The sequence below is a fragment of the Corylus avellana genome, chromosome 5 (genome assembly GCF_965113065.1).
Source record: "Corylus avellana chromosome 5, dhCorAvel1.hap1.2, whole genome shotgun sequence".
Taxonomy (NCBI): domain Eukaryota; kingdom Viridiplantae; phylum Streptophyta; class Magnoliopsida; order Fagales; family Betulaceae; genus Corylus; species Corylus avellana.
Genome location: NC_142494.1, coordinates 1955022 through 1970480, shown reverse-complemented (window position 1 = coordinate 1970480; position 15459 = coordinate 1955022). Strand labels below are relative to the sequence as shown.

The window sequence follows — 15459 nt, the reverse complement described above, 5'->3', positions numbered from 1 at the left end:
TTGGTCTAACGTAATATAATGTTAATTAATTAGATAATATATTGATGGAGGGACCTATTTAAACTTAATGAAAAACCTAAAGACTAAATTAAAATTACATAAAAACTTAAGTACTAAGTATAATTTTTCCGACATAAAAGAATAAGTTTTTTAATTATAACAAATATATATGAAGTTTCCAGGCAACATCAGTAGAATTTTTTTCGTTCTTGATGAAAAAGATGGGTGTGGTCAAATAAATTACAACCATATCTTGATGATTAGAAAGAAATCTAATCACTTGAGGCCATGATTTTTTCAATCTTTGTAAGTTGACTCTTTCACTAGCCGCCATGCACGTACACAAGTCAGTCGAATTTTCTCGATCGATGCCTAAAATTTTTTACCAACGTGGAGGAACGACTAATTTCTGTAAAATATCATGTGATGCATTTCACTTGGGAGGGTCTAATACAAAAAATTAGCTCAACTTTGGATGAAATATTCCTATTAACATGTGGAATTAATGAATGATTTTGTACCATTTAACTATAGCTAGCTAGTCAAGAATTAGGGATTACTATATATGTTAGAAAAATTAATTAAATGGATAAATTTAACTCATTTCTTTTAGTTAATTTTTTTTTTTTTTAGATAAGTGGTGATTTAATATAGTATTAGAGCAAATGTTCTAAGTTCAAACATTGTCTCCGTTATTTACCTCTTATTTCAATTAAATATTTTACGTGTTAAGCCTTACTTACTAAGGAAAGATTTGAACTTACATGTGAGGAAATGTAGTGCCGAAACCAAATCTCCAATGCACTAAAGGAAATGTAACATTTGCTCATAAATTATGGAGATGCCTGCACAAGATTGAAAGTATTATGGAGATGCCCAAACCAAACTCATTTTAGGCTTATTAGACCTCCCACAATTTTAACTTATAGTTGGGGATGAAATCAGGATTTCTTATTTGGAGGAGCCAAATTAGTATGAATGAGAAGCTAACACTAGTTTTAAAGAAAACTTTAAAATCCAAGGAGGGCCGTAGCCCCTAGCCGACATTTAGGCTCCATTTTTTTGACATAAATGTTTTATTTTGGAAAATGTTTTCAGTTAAATCATTTTGTAGGAATTTGATTTTAGCTGAAAACATTTTTGGGCACTTTACTCATACGAAAAATCAGCGACAGCAATGACAACAGTCGGTGACAGCCATTGATTTGTACGCAACTAGCGGTTGGCGACCTCCATTGGCGGTAGAGAATGAGTTGCGAGAAGGAGGTCGGGTATTGTAAGTCGAGAAGGTCATACTCGGAAGAAAAAAAAAGGAGGGGAAGCCATGTTACGCAGCTTCAAAGAGGTTTTCATGGTCAATCGATAATATTTTTGGTTTGACTAAAATTTTTTCTTATCAAATATCAAAAAATAGGGGAAATTTTTTTTCTAGAAAATGTTTTCCACCAAAACAAATGGACCCTTGGTTTCATCCCCGCCTATAGCCATGAAAAATGATATCAATGACAAATTAGTTTTCTCGTGCGGGTTTACAAGTCATATAGGTAATCAAATACAAAAAGGTTTTAGGGTTGAATATATTCTTTTCACATGACATGATTAGGATCGAATACTTACTTTTAATTTTTTGTTTTTTCTACGCAATACCAAAGATAATGGGGGTAAAGGGAGAATGGCAGAATAGAGCTGCATAGGAAAAGACGGCCTATAGTACTAATGAACATTTTGGGAAAAAAACATTAATCATGTTGTTTTTCAACAAAACATTTTAATTATTGTGTTATTGGTTTAAGATGTACATGCATTCCTCATTTTATTGATGTAAATGCATGAAAGTAACAAGCACAATTTTCTCTTATGTTCTCTTGATTTCATTTTTGATGGAATATTAATTAAACAATTAACTTAAAGCTTCTAGGTGATTTAACACAGTATCAGAACAAATGTTCTGAGTTTGAACAATATATCTGTAATTCACATAAACATATATATTAGTTTATGATCATTAGTATCTTATGGAAGCCCTACCGAAAACCCAATAATAATAATAATAATAATATAATAATAATGATAACCATCAACTCTAAGCTTGTTGAAGCATATCCATCCACCTTTAACATCGTCGTGGGCATTCATCTTCCATGAGCAATGTGGTCGGCCTTTGGAGTGGACAGGACGTGCATGCACTCAAACTCTTCAAGAGTGATATGGTAGGAGCCACCATATGAATTATCATCATGCAACTTACCTAAAGGGGTTAATTTGCCACGAAAAAAAAAAGCAATTAAAAAGACTAGTTTTGGTTTGTCTAAATTAAATTCACCCTCCACCATCCATCCATCTACGTAAACCCATTTTTCTATATATTCACAAAGCTCCAGTACTCCATTCACTAACCATGCATATATATGTGAAATGATTAATTTGCAATCCATAAATTGCTAGAAGATGATAGTGAAATGCATTGTGAGAGGAAGCAAACAATCTCCCACTAAGATCTAATTATGAAAAACGTTCGTATGGAAAAGAGGGTATCTTCAATGTGAAAGTCAACAAAATCGTCCTTACATTTAGCTATTTTACAAAATGCTACACTATTTAACAAATTTGTGGAGGTACTTCCTTCTTTTCCTTGTTGAGATCTTTTTATCTCCTTTGCAACACGGCAACTTAGGTGAATGACGAAAACAATGGGTGGCGGTGGCAAACATGGTGGGACCATGGCAGAGGTTTACGGTGCATAGTTGCGGCGCAAAGCTTGAGAGAGAGAGAGAGAGTGGTAATATATATATTATTAAAAAGAAAAAATAAAGAAAGTTTTAGAGAGTGGGATATAATGATGTTTTGAAAAGGTAATTCACTAAAAAAATAGAAAAAAAGTAAGTTTTTTTTTTTTTTAACTAAAATTGAATAAAATTTTCCCAATGAAATGTAAAAGCCCCTTGTTGCTCACCAAAAGTTACTCCCAATGTCCCTTTTTATTTTCATCCTTTAGTCAGATAGAAATAATTAGTTCTTTCACCAAAGAGAATTTGATGTCCCTTATGGCAATTGGCCTCTCTGATAATTAGGAGGCTTTGAATGAATATTAGTTATTTTAATATTTTTTATTAAATGAAAGAGGCTAAGGTCAAATCATAGTGGTCCAAAGAGGAAAGGAGAAATGAATAGTGGTGAATACCAGACCATTATAGCTGGAACTGACTGGACATACCCTTTATTTCCTAGCTTTTTCTTCCACAAACAATTTTCCACCCAACAATAAATTGAAATAAACAAATACTTCCTTCTCAAGCTTTTAAGATATTTATTATTATGATTATTATTGTTCTTGCTGAAACTAATATAGTGGCATGCATTCACACCTCTTGTTTCTTTGTCGACCCCCACAACATACACCAAAGTAACCATCTTTCTTGTTTTTACACTAAAAAGTGTATGTTCAATGATATCTCCCCTCTCCTCCTCACCCTCACGTGTGACTCCATTACTAAATTGTTATCGTTTTTGCTCTCAAACTTAAGTTTTTTTATCAATTTTATTGGCCGTCTTTAGCATCACTTGTATATCAGGTGGATTTGTCAGCGCCATCCTCGTTTACAGCTTTAATCCTTCTGTAGGGATCCTCGTTTGTGCCAATACCATGAACCTTTGCCCAAAGATCCTTCTTCATTCTTGCACCTCTTACCTTTGTCTATATTCCAAAGACTTTCATTTGTGCCTGCACCATGAACTTTTGCCCTTACTCCATGGACCATCGTCCATGCCCACACCTTACACCTTTATCCCTACTCTAACGACCATTATTCATACCTATGCTATTCTATCATAACGCACACCACTATCGTCGCCCATGATACCACTTGTTAGGCAAATTGACATTTTTGAGTCTTTTCAGTGAAGTTATGATATTATGTGTTGGAACACTACTCAACTCAAATTAAAACTTAAGCCTATGAGCTCAGGCCCAATTATATTATATTAACTACTTAAACTTACTGCCCAAATTACTAGCAATGTAGGTTACAAATTCCCGAAGATTCCAATCCCAATTCCCTAGCAATTTCTACAAAGAGTACATGCTCAAGATTTAAACATTTTTTTTTCTTTTCTTGCAAATAAGAGGTTTTTCATATGAATGCTAAAAAAAAAAAAAAAATCATGAACTGATGGAGTTTAACAGTTGTACTACAGTATCGTAGTTGCAACTTAAACAATGATAGGCTACTAGTAAGAAGCATCGTTTCAAGCCGACGAGTGACCCTTTAGCTTTATTAATGTGACTTAATATCCAATTTTGATTAAGATTTTTTCTTCTATTTAATTGTGTATATACGAAAAATCTAATATAAACTATATGAATTCTCTTTATTTCACTTCCATATTAATATATTATGTCACTTTAATTAAGCTAATGTTTATTAATACTTTTTTTTTTTTTAAATAAAAAATAGAATCCAAAACTCATTTAACAGTCAAACCCCCAGCACACTTTAATAAACCCATTGATATCAGCAAGTCCAACTTGGCTGAAAAGCTAAAAAGATTGTTGGATTTTTTTTTGAAATAAGACAGAGAGCCAAAAGGCTACTCTATAAAGCACACGTCTGTGTAACATGTCATGTACCTGAAAAATGTTATATTTTAAATTATAACAAAATGGGATAAATATATAGTATATGGTATTATATATTTTGAAAACCCCAATAATAATAAGTGATGTGAAGATGCTTGGTAGGAGCCTTCCAGGCACTTCCAAAACATTTCCAAAACATTCAAAGAAGAAATGAGAAATGAGCATATACATACATGGAAGGCGGTGGCAGTCATCTTATTCTAGGGAGGTCAATATTGCAGGCGAGAAAGTGGGTCCAATCCCATTATATAGGAGAGAGAGAGGGTTCAACAAGGCAAAGCGACCTTAATTTACTTGTCTATGTATATACATCTTTTAATTTATCCAATTATTTATTTTTTATAATTAAAATTAATATAATATTAATAATTCTGATTAGAGCTTCAGACACAACCTCCACTTCACAATTCACATGTCCTTCACTATTACTTTTTACCTCTATAAATACCCAACACCAAACTCCAACACTGCATCATCCAACACACCTTGCTCATAGAAACAGAGAGAAAACACACAGAAAACAGAGAGAAAACAGAGATGGAGAACTTCCCAGTTATCAACATGGAGAAGCTCAATGGGGAGGAGAGAGCAGCCACCATGGCTAAGATCAATGATGCATGCGAAAACTGGGGTTTCTTTGAGGTACACATCTTCAACTGTACTTCCCGTTAATGTGTTCTTTCATATCAGTTTTACAAATGGGTCTAACGGTTTTGTGTGTTTCTTGTCTGAAATTTTCAGTTGACAAATCATAGCATCCCCCATGAATTTATGGACAATCTGGAGAGGTTGACGAAGGAGCACTACAAGAAGTGTATGGAGCAGAGGTTCAAGGAATTGGTGGCAAGCAAGGCTCTAGAGGGTGCTAAGGCAGAGGTCAATGACATGGATTGGGAGAGCACCTTCCACGTGCGCCATCTTCCCCAGTCAAATATTTCTGAGATCCCAGATCTTGAAGACGAATACAGGTAATTATAAACCAAGTAAAAATAATGAATAATTAATACTATTATTGCCTTTGGAATATTCCTTTTTCCCTCTCTCATAATATTATACTACGCAGGAAGGTGATGAAGGAATTTGCGTTGAAGTTAGAAAAGCTAGCAGAGGAACTCTTAGACCTGCTATGTGAGAATCTTGGACTAGAGAAAGGGTACCTCAAAAAGGCCTTCTACGGCTCAAAGGGTCCAACTTTTGGCACCAAGGTTAGCAATTACCCTCCATGCCCCAAGCCGGAGCTTATCAAGGGCCTCCGCGCGCACACCGACGCTGGCGGCATCATCCTGCTGTTCCAAGACGACAAGGTCAGCGGCCTCCAGCTGCTCAAAGACGGGCAGTGGATCGACGTGCCGCCTATGCGCCACTCCATTGTCATTAACCTCGGTGACCAGCTCGAGGTAAAAAAACAATTTTTTTAACACGACCTTGAAACGTCAAATATCTCGACTTGCGAGTTGTTGTAATACAAGATGATAACTTTGAAGTGTTGAATACACAGGTGATCACCAATGGGAAGTACAAGAGTGTGCTGCACAGAGTGATAGCACAAACTGATGGAAACAGAATGTCAATAGCTTCATTCTACAACCCTGGAAGTGATGCTGTAATCTATCCAGCACCAGCACTGGTGGAGAAGGAGACAGAGGAGAAGAATGTGTACCCTAAATTTGTGTTTGAAGACTACATGAAGCTGTATGCTGGGCTCAAGTTTCAGGCCAAGGAGCCAAGATTTGAAGTCATGAAGAGCATGGAAGCTAATGTTAAGTTGGACCCAATTGCAACCGCTTGAGAGCAGTTTTACTTGAATTAGGATTCTCTCCCGTTCATTTGAACTGGATAATATCCCGTTAGTTATAGTGCATGAGTATATTTGTCCACTCAAAAAATAAAAATACTCATCCATTATAATTAATCGGAATCTTGTTCCGTTTTACTTGTTCTTTTGTTTTTTCGGAGCTAAGAGCAATTTAATTTACTAGAAAAATATGTGTGTGACATTGTCCGTTATATATTATATTTGTGATGTGTTTCCTTAAAAAAGACTAATAAGTTACTTTAAAGGGTATGAATTTGTTATTTGTAGTTAGTAGAATGTAACCAGAATTGGTTCCTTTTGTTAACATTATCTTATGAGAAGGATGGTTCAATATTTGTCGTCTCTCTCTCTCTCTCTCTCTCTCTCCCTCTCTCTCTCTAGCTTTATGCCGTGGATCACTTTGTTTTAATCGAAAATTTTATGGATATTTTTAAGCGTAAAACAACTCCTCTTCAAATCCATCTCGTGGAACACATAACATGATGCATCCCAAACAGGCAGGCACCCCCACCTCTCCCGCCGACTCTAACTCCTACAGACAGATTGGGAGTGCCTCAAACAAACCTTTCTATAAATAAATCTTTCATAATATCTTCATTTGTTGCATTAATGGAATCCATCCCGTAGTATCATTATTTGACAAATCCATAAATTAAAGGGAAACTTTGTCTTTACTAATTGAGTAAGATTTGTTTGTACAACAAATCCATCAGGTAAAGAACCATTATTTGACTAATGGTGTACATGTCACATAATTTAAAATTTTTAAATTACAAAATATCATGTACACAGTTAAATATAACAAAATATAATTGTTAAATGAAGGGGCGCCCACAATAGACGTGCCCCTCCACACACTTTTGAAAAGCACATTATAAAGTAAGATAGTATGACTGACAAGCGTTATTCTTGACAGTGTGTTACTTTAGTTGTTTTTCTTGCCCATCAATGGAGGTGAGGACCGTGAAGTTATATATAGCTGACCCATTGGATGGGTTGAGACATCAGATCATTTGTTAACAATCTAAGTGACTATCAAACCCTCTCTTCAGTATAATCTTGAGTTCTAGCTCTTAAACAGTGAGTTTTGTAAATATTACTTTTGGGGCAAGGGACTGATAATTTTAATTCATCCTCCGAATCACCGAGCACTACTAACAATTTTTATCATTTGAAGGAGCTTTCTATGCAACAAACAGCCAATATGTTTTTTTTTTTTTATTATTAGTTTCACATAAGTGCTTTTTATGAAGATCACAACAAAGTGTCTCAACACACCTCTTTTGTCTAACGTAATGGGAAGATTTCTTTTTAAAAAAATAAAAATAAAAATAAACAAGGAGCAATCAAAGAGTTTTCTTTAAGATCGGATCCCCCCAACAAGATGACGATATAGTCCACATCAAAGTTTCTTTATGAGATGGAAACTTGGAACCCACGTCGGCATTCAACTCGTGTGAGTGGAGCAGGAACTAATAACCTATTTCTCTTGCATTTATAATCATGACTGGAATCATCTCTGAAGATTGACATTTGCAAGACAATCAATAAAAAAAGAAACATATAATTCAAGGGAGAGCACCTTTCGCGGATCAGAAAGTTTCTTTAGTATCGGTTGTGTTTATCTTGTTGCTGATAAAATATCGGACAGTACTGTCCTTTTCCCTCTTTTGCTTTGTAGGCAAGAAACTTCAGAAGTGGATCTTGTACGAACCAACCTCCTCAAATATCAGCCACACCTTTGTCATCATGCCCAAGTTAAGCTCTTTTCAGGATAGAAGACAAGAACTTGGGGTGGGATACACCCCCAAAACAATAATAATCTATAAATTCCCTTGAGTAATCATTCTTAATTTCCAGACTTTCAAGTGGGTTACGTTCCTCATAGGTCAGAAAAGACGTAACCAAATAAAGAAAGAAAAGTGGGTCATTTTCGTGTAAAGCAGTTTAACATAGATAGTTATCCCCTCTAGGAAATTAATACCATAATGGGCCCTCAATAGGGTTCTCTCTATTCTATATTCACCGTGTAGCAACATAAAATAGATTCTCCATATTTCACTTGAAATTGGGAGAATCCTGATACTGCAAAATAGGTAAAAATATTGCTTGCTTCTGCCTTGAATTTAATGATCAACAATTTCCAATAGAAATGCGCATTGTAGTGAAATAGTTTGCCTTTAAAGCCACAAGATTGAACTTTAGAAGCAAAGAACATAAATTGATTAAAAATTTACCATCTTTTGGTTTATGTTTTTACTGGGTTCTTCAAGTACTATGCAAAAGGATATTTTACATCATTGATAATTCTAACAGCAAGCTAGACACTCGACATAGTTATTCAGCATCACAACAGGAGTAACGTAAGTCAAATGCTAGAAGGATTCCATTGTTTATTAAATCGTACTATATATGTTGATCAAAGTACATCATAAAGATACCAAGATAACTATTCTACGAGTAAATATATTTTTCTGAATCTATACTTGACTACCCAACAACAAAGATTCATGGGTAGATCAAAATCTTTCTAGCTGCCTTGCCTTCCATTATAATCATTGACAGGAACAGCTGGAGTGGAAGAGAGGAGTTGCAATCTTGAATGTTTCCACTAAAAACCCTTTCAGCATCAACTTAAGACCTCTAAACCAAGCTAACTAAAATTTTCGACCCCGGACATATCAGAGAGAGAGAGAGAGAGAGAAAAAGAGGTATAGGGCGAGTTTGTAACACTCCAAACAGGACACACTATATATATATATATATATATATATATATATATATATATATATTCTTTTTATTCCCAATGAGGAAAAAAGAAGAATTATTCCTTCGCAGCTAAAATGCATTCCCGGAACTCATCACCTTTTCCTATTTATTCTCAAAGTAGGACCTAAAGGATTCTCTTCCATTAAATAACGGAAAGGCCGTTCGATAGAACTTGGTTGTTTACCTCCTTGAGCATGAAAATGACATTGGCAGATGCTTCAAGCTAGAGGCATCAAACAACTCCATAAACCTTTGATCTGAAACTCTAGCTTTAGCAGCTGCAAACCGCTGGTACTCATCAAAAACAGATGTCAGGCACCACCTTTGCAATTTTCTCAAGCACCCCACAAGACAACCGGTTCGATGCTATACAAAGAAAGAAAGCACACAACCATCAACATGTTAGAATGTTCCGAAACCAAAATCAGGTATAGAGAGAATGCAAATCAAAAAAGCGCACATACCTTCCCTCGTTTACAATGAATTAAAACTGGGTGATTCCTTACATCTGAATTGCATACAGGAAAGGAAGTGAATATAAGCAGTTACTTAAGCAATAACACTAGAATTGAACCAGAAACAAAAGATATGATGTATGTATGCTTGCAGTACCAAGGACAACGTTTAGTGCTTCACGAATTGTATCTTCCGGGATATTCACAAATGGCTCCTGAATGCACAAATTTCGATATAAATTTGTTAGATTGTATATCATTCCAAATATCAGAACTTGCAATACTCACACAATCAGGGGCAACTTAGAGTTTTAACTACTGGAGTTCTATTTTACACAAAAAAAAATTATCAACCCGGCTACTATTACATTATTCAAATGGAAAAACCAACATGCAATTTAGCTCTGCAAGGTCACAGTTGCCAGCATATATTAATACACACAATTTTAGTAACAAAAAGATCAACAGCTATGTTACTGCTTTCTTCATGGCCAGCATATTAGCATATGATTGTTAGTAATAAATCTCTCGCCAAATCCAAGCCTCATATTGAGACAAGTACCAGTGCAAACATTCACCATCTAGTTTAGTTTCTACGTAATTTTGGCATCATTACATGGTGATTCTGACATTAAATGAAAAACATTGGATTAAGGGCATCACTTTTTCCTATGAAAGTCCTTTTTACGAAGTTGTCATGGGGTATTAATGTACACATTAACCATCTGTTAGAGTGAAATTCCAAGTAAGGATGATTTTCAATCTTAAGAAAACCTTACACAAAGAAGCATAGTGCAAAATATGAGATTGCTCTCATACACATTGATGGTCAATCTCCACAATTATTCTTTCACTATCATGTGTATGGTGCTTGGTGATTGTTGCTTTCACAAATCTCCGCAGTATATAACCAGTATGGACAATTAGATTTACATATCTAAACCATCTTCACAGTATGGTCCTTAGCGATTTTTGCCATGACAGATCTCCATCATACATAACCAATGCTAAGTCATGCACTATAAAAGGGTACTGGCAGAAAAGAATACAATGGAAACCATAACGCGATTTAAGTTCCATCCCCACTCACTATAAAAGATCGCAGATGTGGAGACAATAAAAAGGTACTGACAGAAAAGATATGAAATGAAACACATAATGCAATGTAGGTCCCATCCCCACTCACCATAAAAGATCGCAGATGTGAAGGGGACAAGGACAAAAGTGGCAACAGAAAAATCAATTAGGAAGGTCAGCCAAAACGGTCTAGAGGGCATGTCGATAAGTAAATAACAGAATTCAGCAAAGGCTGTTCTTATCTTATAAGAATATTTTTAGGCCTACCAAAAGTATGCAAACACAGCCAATGATGAAACATCTATAAAAGAATTCCAACAAATTGCACATCAGAAAGATAATGGCAAGTGTTTATAAATGTATGGGAATCTGCAATTACAGAAAGGAACAGAAACCAAGATACTGTGTAAACCTTATCGTTGAAAAACTCAATGAAACTTTAAGCAAAATTTGAAGACAGTGGAGCTAAGAAAGAAAATGAGGAAATTGAGATAACACCTTGTAAAGAAATGAGAGGGATAAAAAGATGACCCCTTTTTTTGATGTTTTTGGCTCCATCAAGGCACCAGAACTTTAGAAAATACAAAATTTTGAGCTCAAAGGTACAGAGCAGTTACAGCATGAGATTTTAGTATTACTATACTTCTACTACAGCTATTATTACTATTACAAGAAGAGAAGCCTTTCTCAATTTGGGAATGCAACTTGAGAAAGGATCTTCATAAGCTGTAGTGAATAAATACGTACTGGATTTGCATCCTAACTTACCAGAAAAATGTAAAAGTTTTGAGTCCTGAGTACATGATCCGAAAAATGCTACCAAAGGAAAAGAAGGAAAAGAAATTAAAGGTTGATAGATAAAAACAGCTTCTGTACTCAAATTAAAACCTTGCAGGAAGAGAGATGATGTCAATTAAATCAAAACGCAGATTAGTAGAAAGAATTGTAAGAACGAAACCAAATCTTTACAATGATTATCAACTATATATTACAAATCTTATGCTGCTAGCTATGAGCCTAAGGAAACTATCATCTTTAAACCATTTTTCATTTCAACTCTAAAAAAATATGCAGGTTCCAGATTCATTATTTAGCAACCAAATACCATTTACCTAGTTAAATTTTGTAAGAGCCATCTTTGATATCTAACAGAAGATTAATCTTTACTGAATACGCTTAAATATGGTTAATCAATATTTTTAGGTATAAAATCCCTCTTAAATATTTAAAAGAAGAAATCCATGTAATAATGGTAGATTCCCCCAAAAATGAAGAAATGAAAACATCACATCTGCTAGGATTTCATCTACCATCATTTCTTTCTCTTCCATTTTGTTTGCCAATGTTCTGTTTTTGGACGTTTGAAAACAGATGCCCATTATCCAAAATCAATGAACAAAATGATATGACTTTCCTAAACCACCCTATTTATTTGAAGTATAATATAATAATGCACCAAATAAAATAGAGGTAGTTTTAAAAAAGTAATTTTTTTTTTTCCTTTGTTGTCAAAATGATAAATGATATTCGAAGTTGGATTACAAAGATGGGCAAACAGAATGGGATAGAGGCATAATTCACAGCATCTACCACGATTTTTGAATCCAAAGGCTGCACTTACACTTTTTAGAATGCATAATTTTGATAAGAGGACCCAACAAGTAGCAAATCAACAATCTGATACAACCTATGCTAGAAAGACTCAAAGGCACATTCGTAAGTTGTGAGAGAGTTACACTAATCTGGTTTAAACCCGCAGATTGATAAACCTAGCTTTCATCAGCAAAAGATTCATTGGTTGTGAGAAATTGTGTTAGAAAAACCAAATTAAGTCTTACAAAGAAATATGCACCATGATCCTAATCATAGCATAGTAAACATTGTTCAAAGCCACTGACAAGGAAGTATACTTCTTGCTTAGTTTGGGTCACATGGCGTCATGATTCAGTTATACTCAATAAGGCAAGATCCGCATTATACTGATCCTACATTAATCAGTGTTATCCCTGCGCACAAGTTTAACCACATCGGTACATTTTGTTTTTTAAGCAAGATTTAAACTTGCACTCACTGCACCCCAACCCACCACTTTACCCTCATATGTCAACCTCATAGTATACCTGGATTTGAAAACATTGAGAACAAGAGTTTAAGAGCCTATTTAGGATTATGTTGAAGAGCTTAAAAAGTATTTTTAGTTCATAAATAGTTGTGCCAAGCAAAACTAGGTCAGTTTGGGAAAAAACTTAAAAAGAAGTGCAAATTTTTTTTATAACCTTTTTGCTCTTAAAAGCCCAAAACTCCAGTTTGGGAGAAGCTTGAAACTAAGGCTTTTTCTAAAAAGCTCTTTCAGACTTTTTCTATAAACAAAAGCTTTATTCGTCAACACAATCCCAAACAGGTTCTAAGCAAGTCTAGGAAATGGTCTAAATTTTTTGTAAGCTAATTGTAATTTGATGCACTGAAAACACAAAATTTGTACGACACAATAATGTCGACCTAAGCCAAGATTAAGTGGTCTAAGCCTAGAAATTCTAAACTTAGCATATCAAATCAAACAACATATACGATCTTGCTTAATTTAGACTGTATATGAGAGAGAAAATAAAAATAAGGAAAAAACAAAAAAACAAAAACAAGGAAAAAAAAAAGAAATATAAGCGATTAAAAGAAGCCAAGAAAAAAAAAAATACAAAGAATACTTGGGACATAACAAAACTAGAAAGGTATCTAATTTCATAATGTACATGATGGCCGGCGACATTTTTCCCACAGCAATCATAGTAGCACTCTATAAATAAATTATTAAAGTAACTTCAACTAATAAATATTCAAAAGAACAAATAATGCATGTGATAATTGTCGATTGCCATAAAATCAATTCACCTGCCACAAATCTGCACAGCTTTTTTTAGTAGAATTTATGAATTTTATACTTATTGTACTTTTTTCACTTTTTCAAGATGCATTTGGACCAAAGAAAAATCATTGATCAGACTAAAACACATTAAACATCAATTACGAGCAAGAATATAAGATAATAGTCACAAATACTACTAATATCACAAATTAAAGGAGACACAATAATTAACTACTAAAGTTTCTCCTAAAAAGAGCATCAGTGGGAAATTAAGAGTGTAACAATTTGATGTTAGTTCAGACAGATCTTTAGGCGTGATTGAATGAGAATTTATTGAAACTGAACTAACTACCACCATTAAAGACGAATACAACCTAAGCCTTACGTGAACCAGTAAGACCTTAAGGCGTATATATGTATATATAGAGAGATATAGATATATATGTACCTTATATCCTTCAATCCCGAATTGAAAGAGCTTGATCCCGTTGGACTTGAGAAACTCCATGTTCGCCTCCGGATACGGCTCTGGACACAGACATCTACATCCACAAACACAACACACACAAAAAACCCTGTCTTCACCAATCCATTCGTATATCCATATCTAGCTACATGACTATATCGCCATGTACTTATATCAAATCAATTAAGTCTTAATCCTAATTAAATTTTAGTCTGCTGTAGAATTTTTGTCAACCAATCGAGGTCCGCCAAGTCAACTCTCGGAATCCATTTTCAACATATCGGATCGGTGACATAACTTTTTTCTATTCTTTTAATCCTATCTAAGTTCATACTCTTCGAAGCGAAAAGCACAAACAAACAAACATACTCGTGTGTGTTTGTGCGTGCGGTCCTCTGAACATGAATGTGAAGGAGGTAATGAGAGGAATGGTGGCTACGTACATGATGGAGCGGAGGCCTAAGGTTTGGAGGAAGGAGAAGTTGGCGGACTCGGGGAAGCCGGAGCGGAAAATGCCGTTGTCGACCATGGAGAAGTTGAGAGGCGGTATGTAGGGCTCTTCTCCGTAAAATTCATCGGCGGCGGCATCAACCGCCAAGTCGCGGTGGTTAAAGGCGGAGACGTTGGCGGAGGAGACTACTTCGATCGTCCGGCACATCTCTTCCTCCGGCTTCTGCTCTGCTATTGTCATTGATAATGATAGAGAAAAAAGTGCCTCTGAGAGTGTATTTATACTGTGAGCGAGTGAGAGAGGCAGAGAGAGAAAAAGGCTTTCGGATCGCGAAGGATATTCGGGGCTGCTATGCGCTGTGGTACCCTCCTTTTTTTTTTTTTTTTTTTTTGGCCTTTTACTTTTTTGGACAGTTGGAAAAGGAAGTTTGCAGACACAGAACGGTTATTGGAGTGCTCGGTGCGTGTAGAGTAACAGAGGCGGCTATTTATAGAGATAAACAAAGAGAGAGAGAGAAAGACGGCATGGTAATTAAATTACCAATTTTCATCTGAATTTGGCTTCCTTCAAGTTAAAAATTAAAAAAAAAAAAATTGAATTTTTAGCAACTTGTTGTACAAGAGTTCATATTAAAATTATTTATTCAAATAAATTTGAAGTTGCGCGGCAATTTATTTATTTATTTATTAATTTTTTTTTTTTGACATGTTCACATAAAAAAAGGGGAAGAAAGATTCGGACTAGTGACATACGCTTCATTAGGCGTGATTCATAGTCAATTGAGCTACTCCTTGAAAACACGTAACAATTTATTCAGGCAAGTGTAGAGGATTCTTTATTGGAAGCGAGCTAAGCTAAACTATGTGCACATCTTAATTATTATATTTAAATTAAATAATTCAAAATATTATTTTATGTATTATGTATCA

At 34.9% G+C, this 15459-nt stretch overlaps 2 protein-coding genes across 3 annotated transcripts; one reads left to right on the top strand and one right to left on the bottom strand.

The window, feature by feature from the left end:
* The first annotated feature begins 5097 nt into the window (after positions 1-5097).
* On the top strand, positions 5098-6530 carry LOC132180964 (1-aminocyclopropane-1-carboxylate oxidase). The gene is made up of 4 exons (XM_059593981.2): positions 5098-5278; positions 5378-5604; positions 5700-6033; positions 6135-6530. Exons 1-4 carry the CDS (start codon positions 5174-5176, stop codon positions 6423-6425), a joined length of 957 nt encoding a protein of 318 aa, XP_059449964.1. The 5' UTR covers positions 5098-5173; the 3' UTR covers positions 6426-6530.
* Positions 6531-9320: 2790 nt separating this feature from the next.
* Positions 9321-14816, bottom strand: PFA-DSP2 (Phosphotyrosine protein phosphatases superfamily protein). Of its 2 annotated transcripts, XM_059595764.2 has the most exons (6): positions 14523-14816; positions 14062-14155; positions 11522-11569; positions 9834-9891; positions 9686-9729; positions 9321-9587 (listed from the first exon to the last, which is right to left on the bottom strand). In XM_059595764.2, the coding sequence occupies exons 1-6, from the start codon at positions 14768-14770 to the stop codon at positions 9402-9404; spliced, it is 678 nt and encodes a 225-aa protein (XP_059451747.2). In that variant the 5' UTR covers positions 14771-14816; the 3' UTR covers positions 9321-9401. The 2 variants fall into 2 exon arrangements, with proteins under 2 accessions (XP_059451747.2, XP_059451748.2); XM_059595765.2 differs by lacking the exon at positions 11522-11569.
* Between the last annotated feature and the right edge of the window lie 643 nt (positions 14817-15459).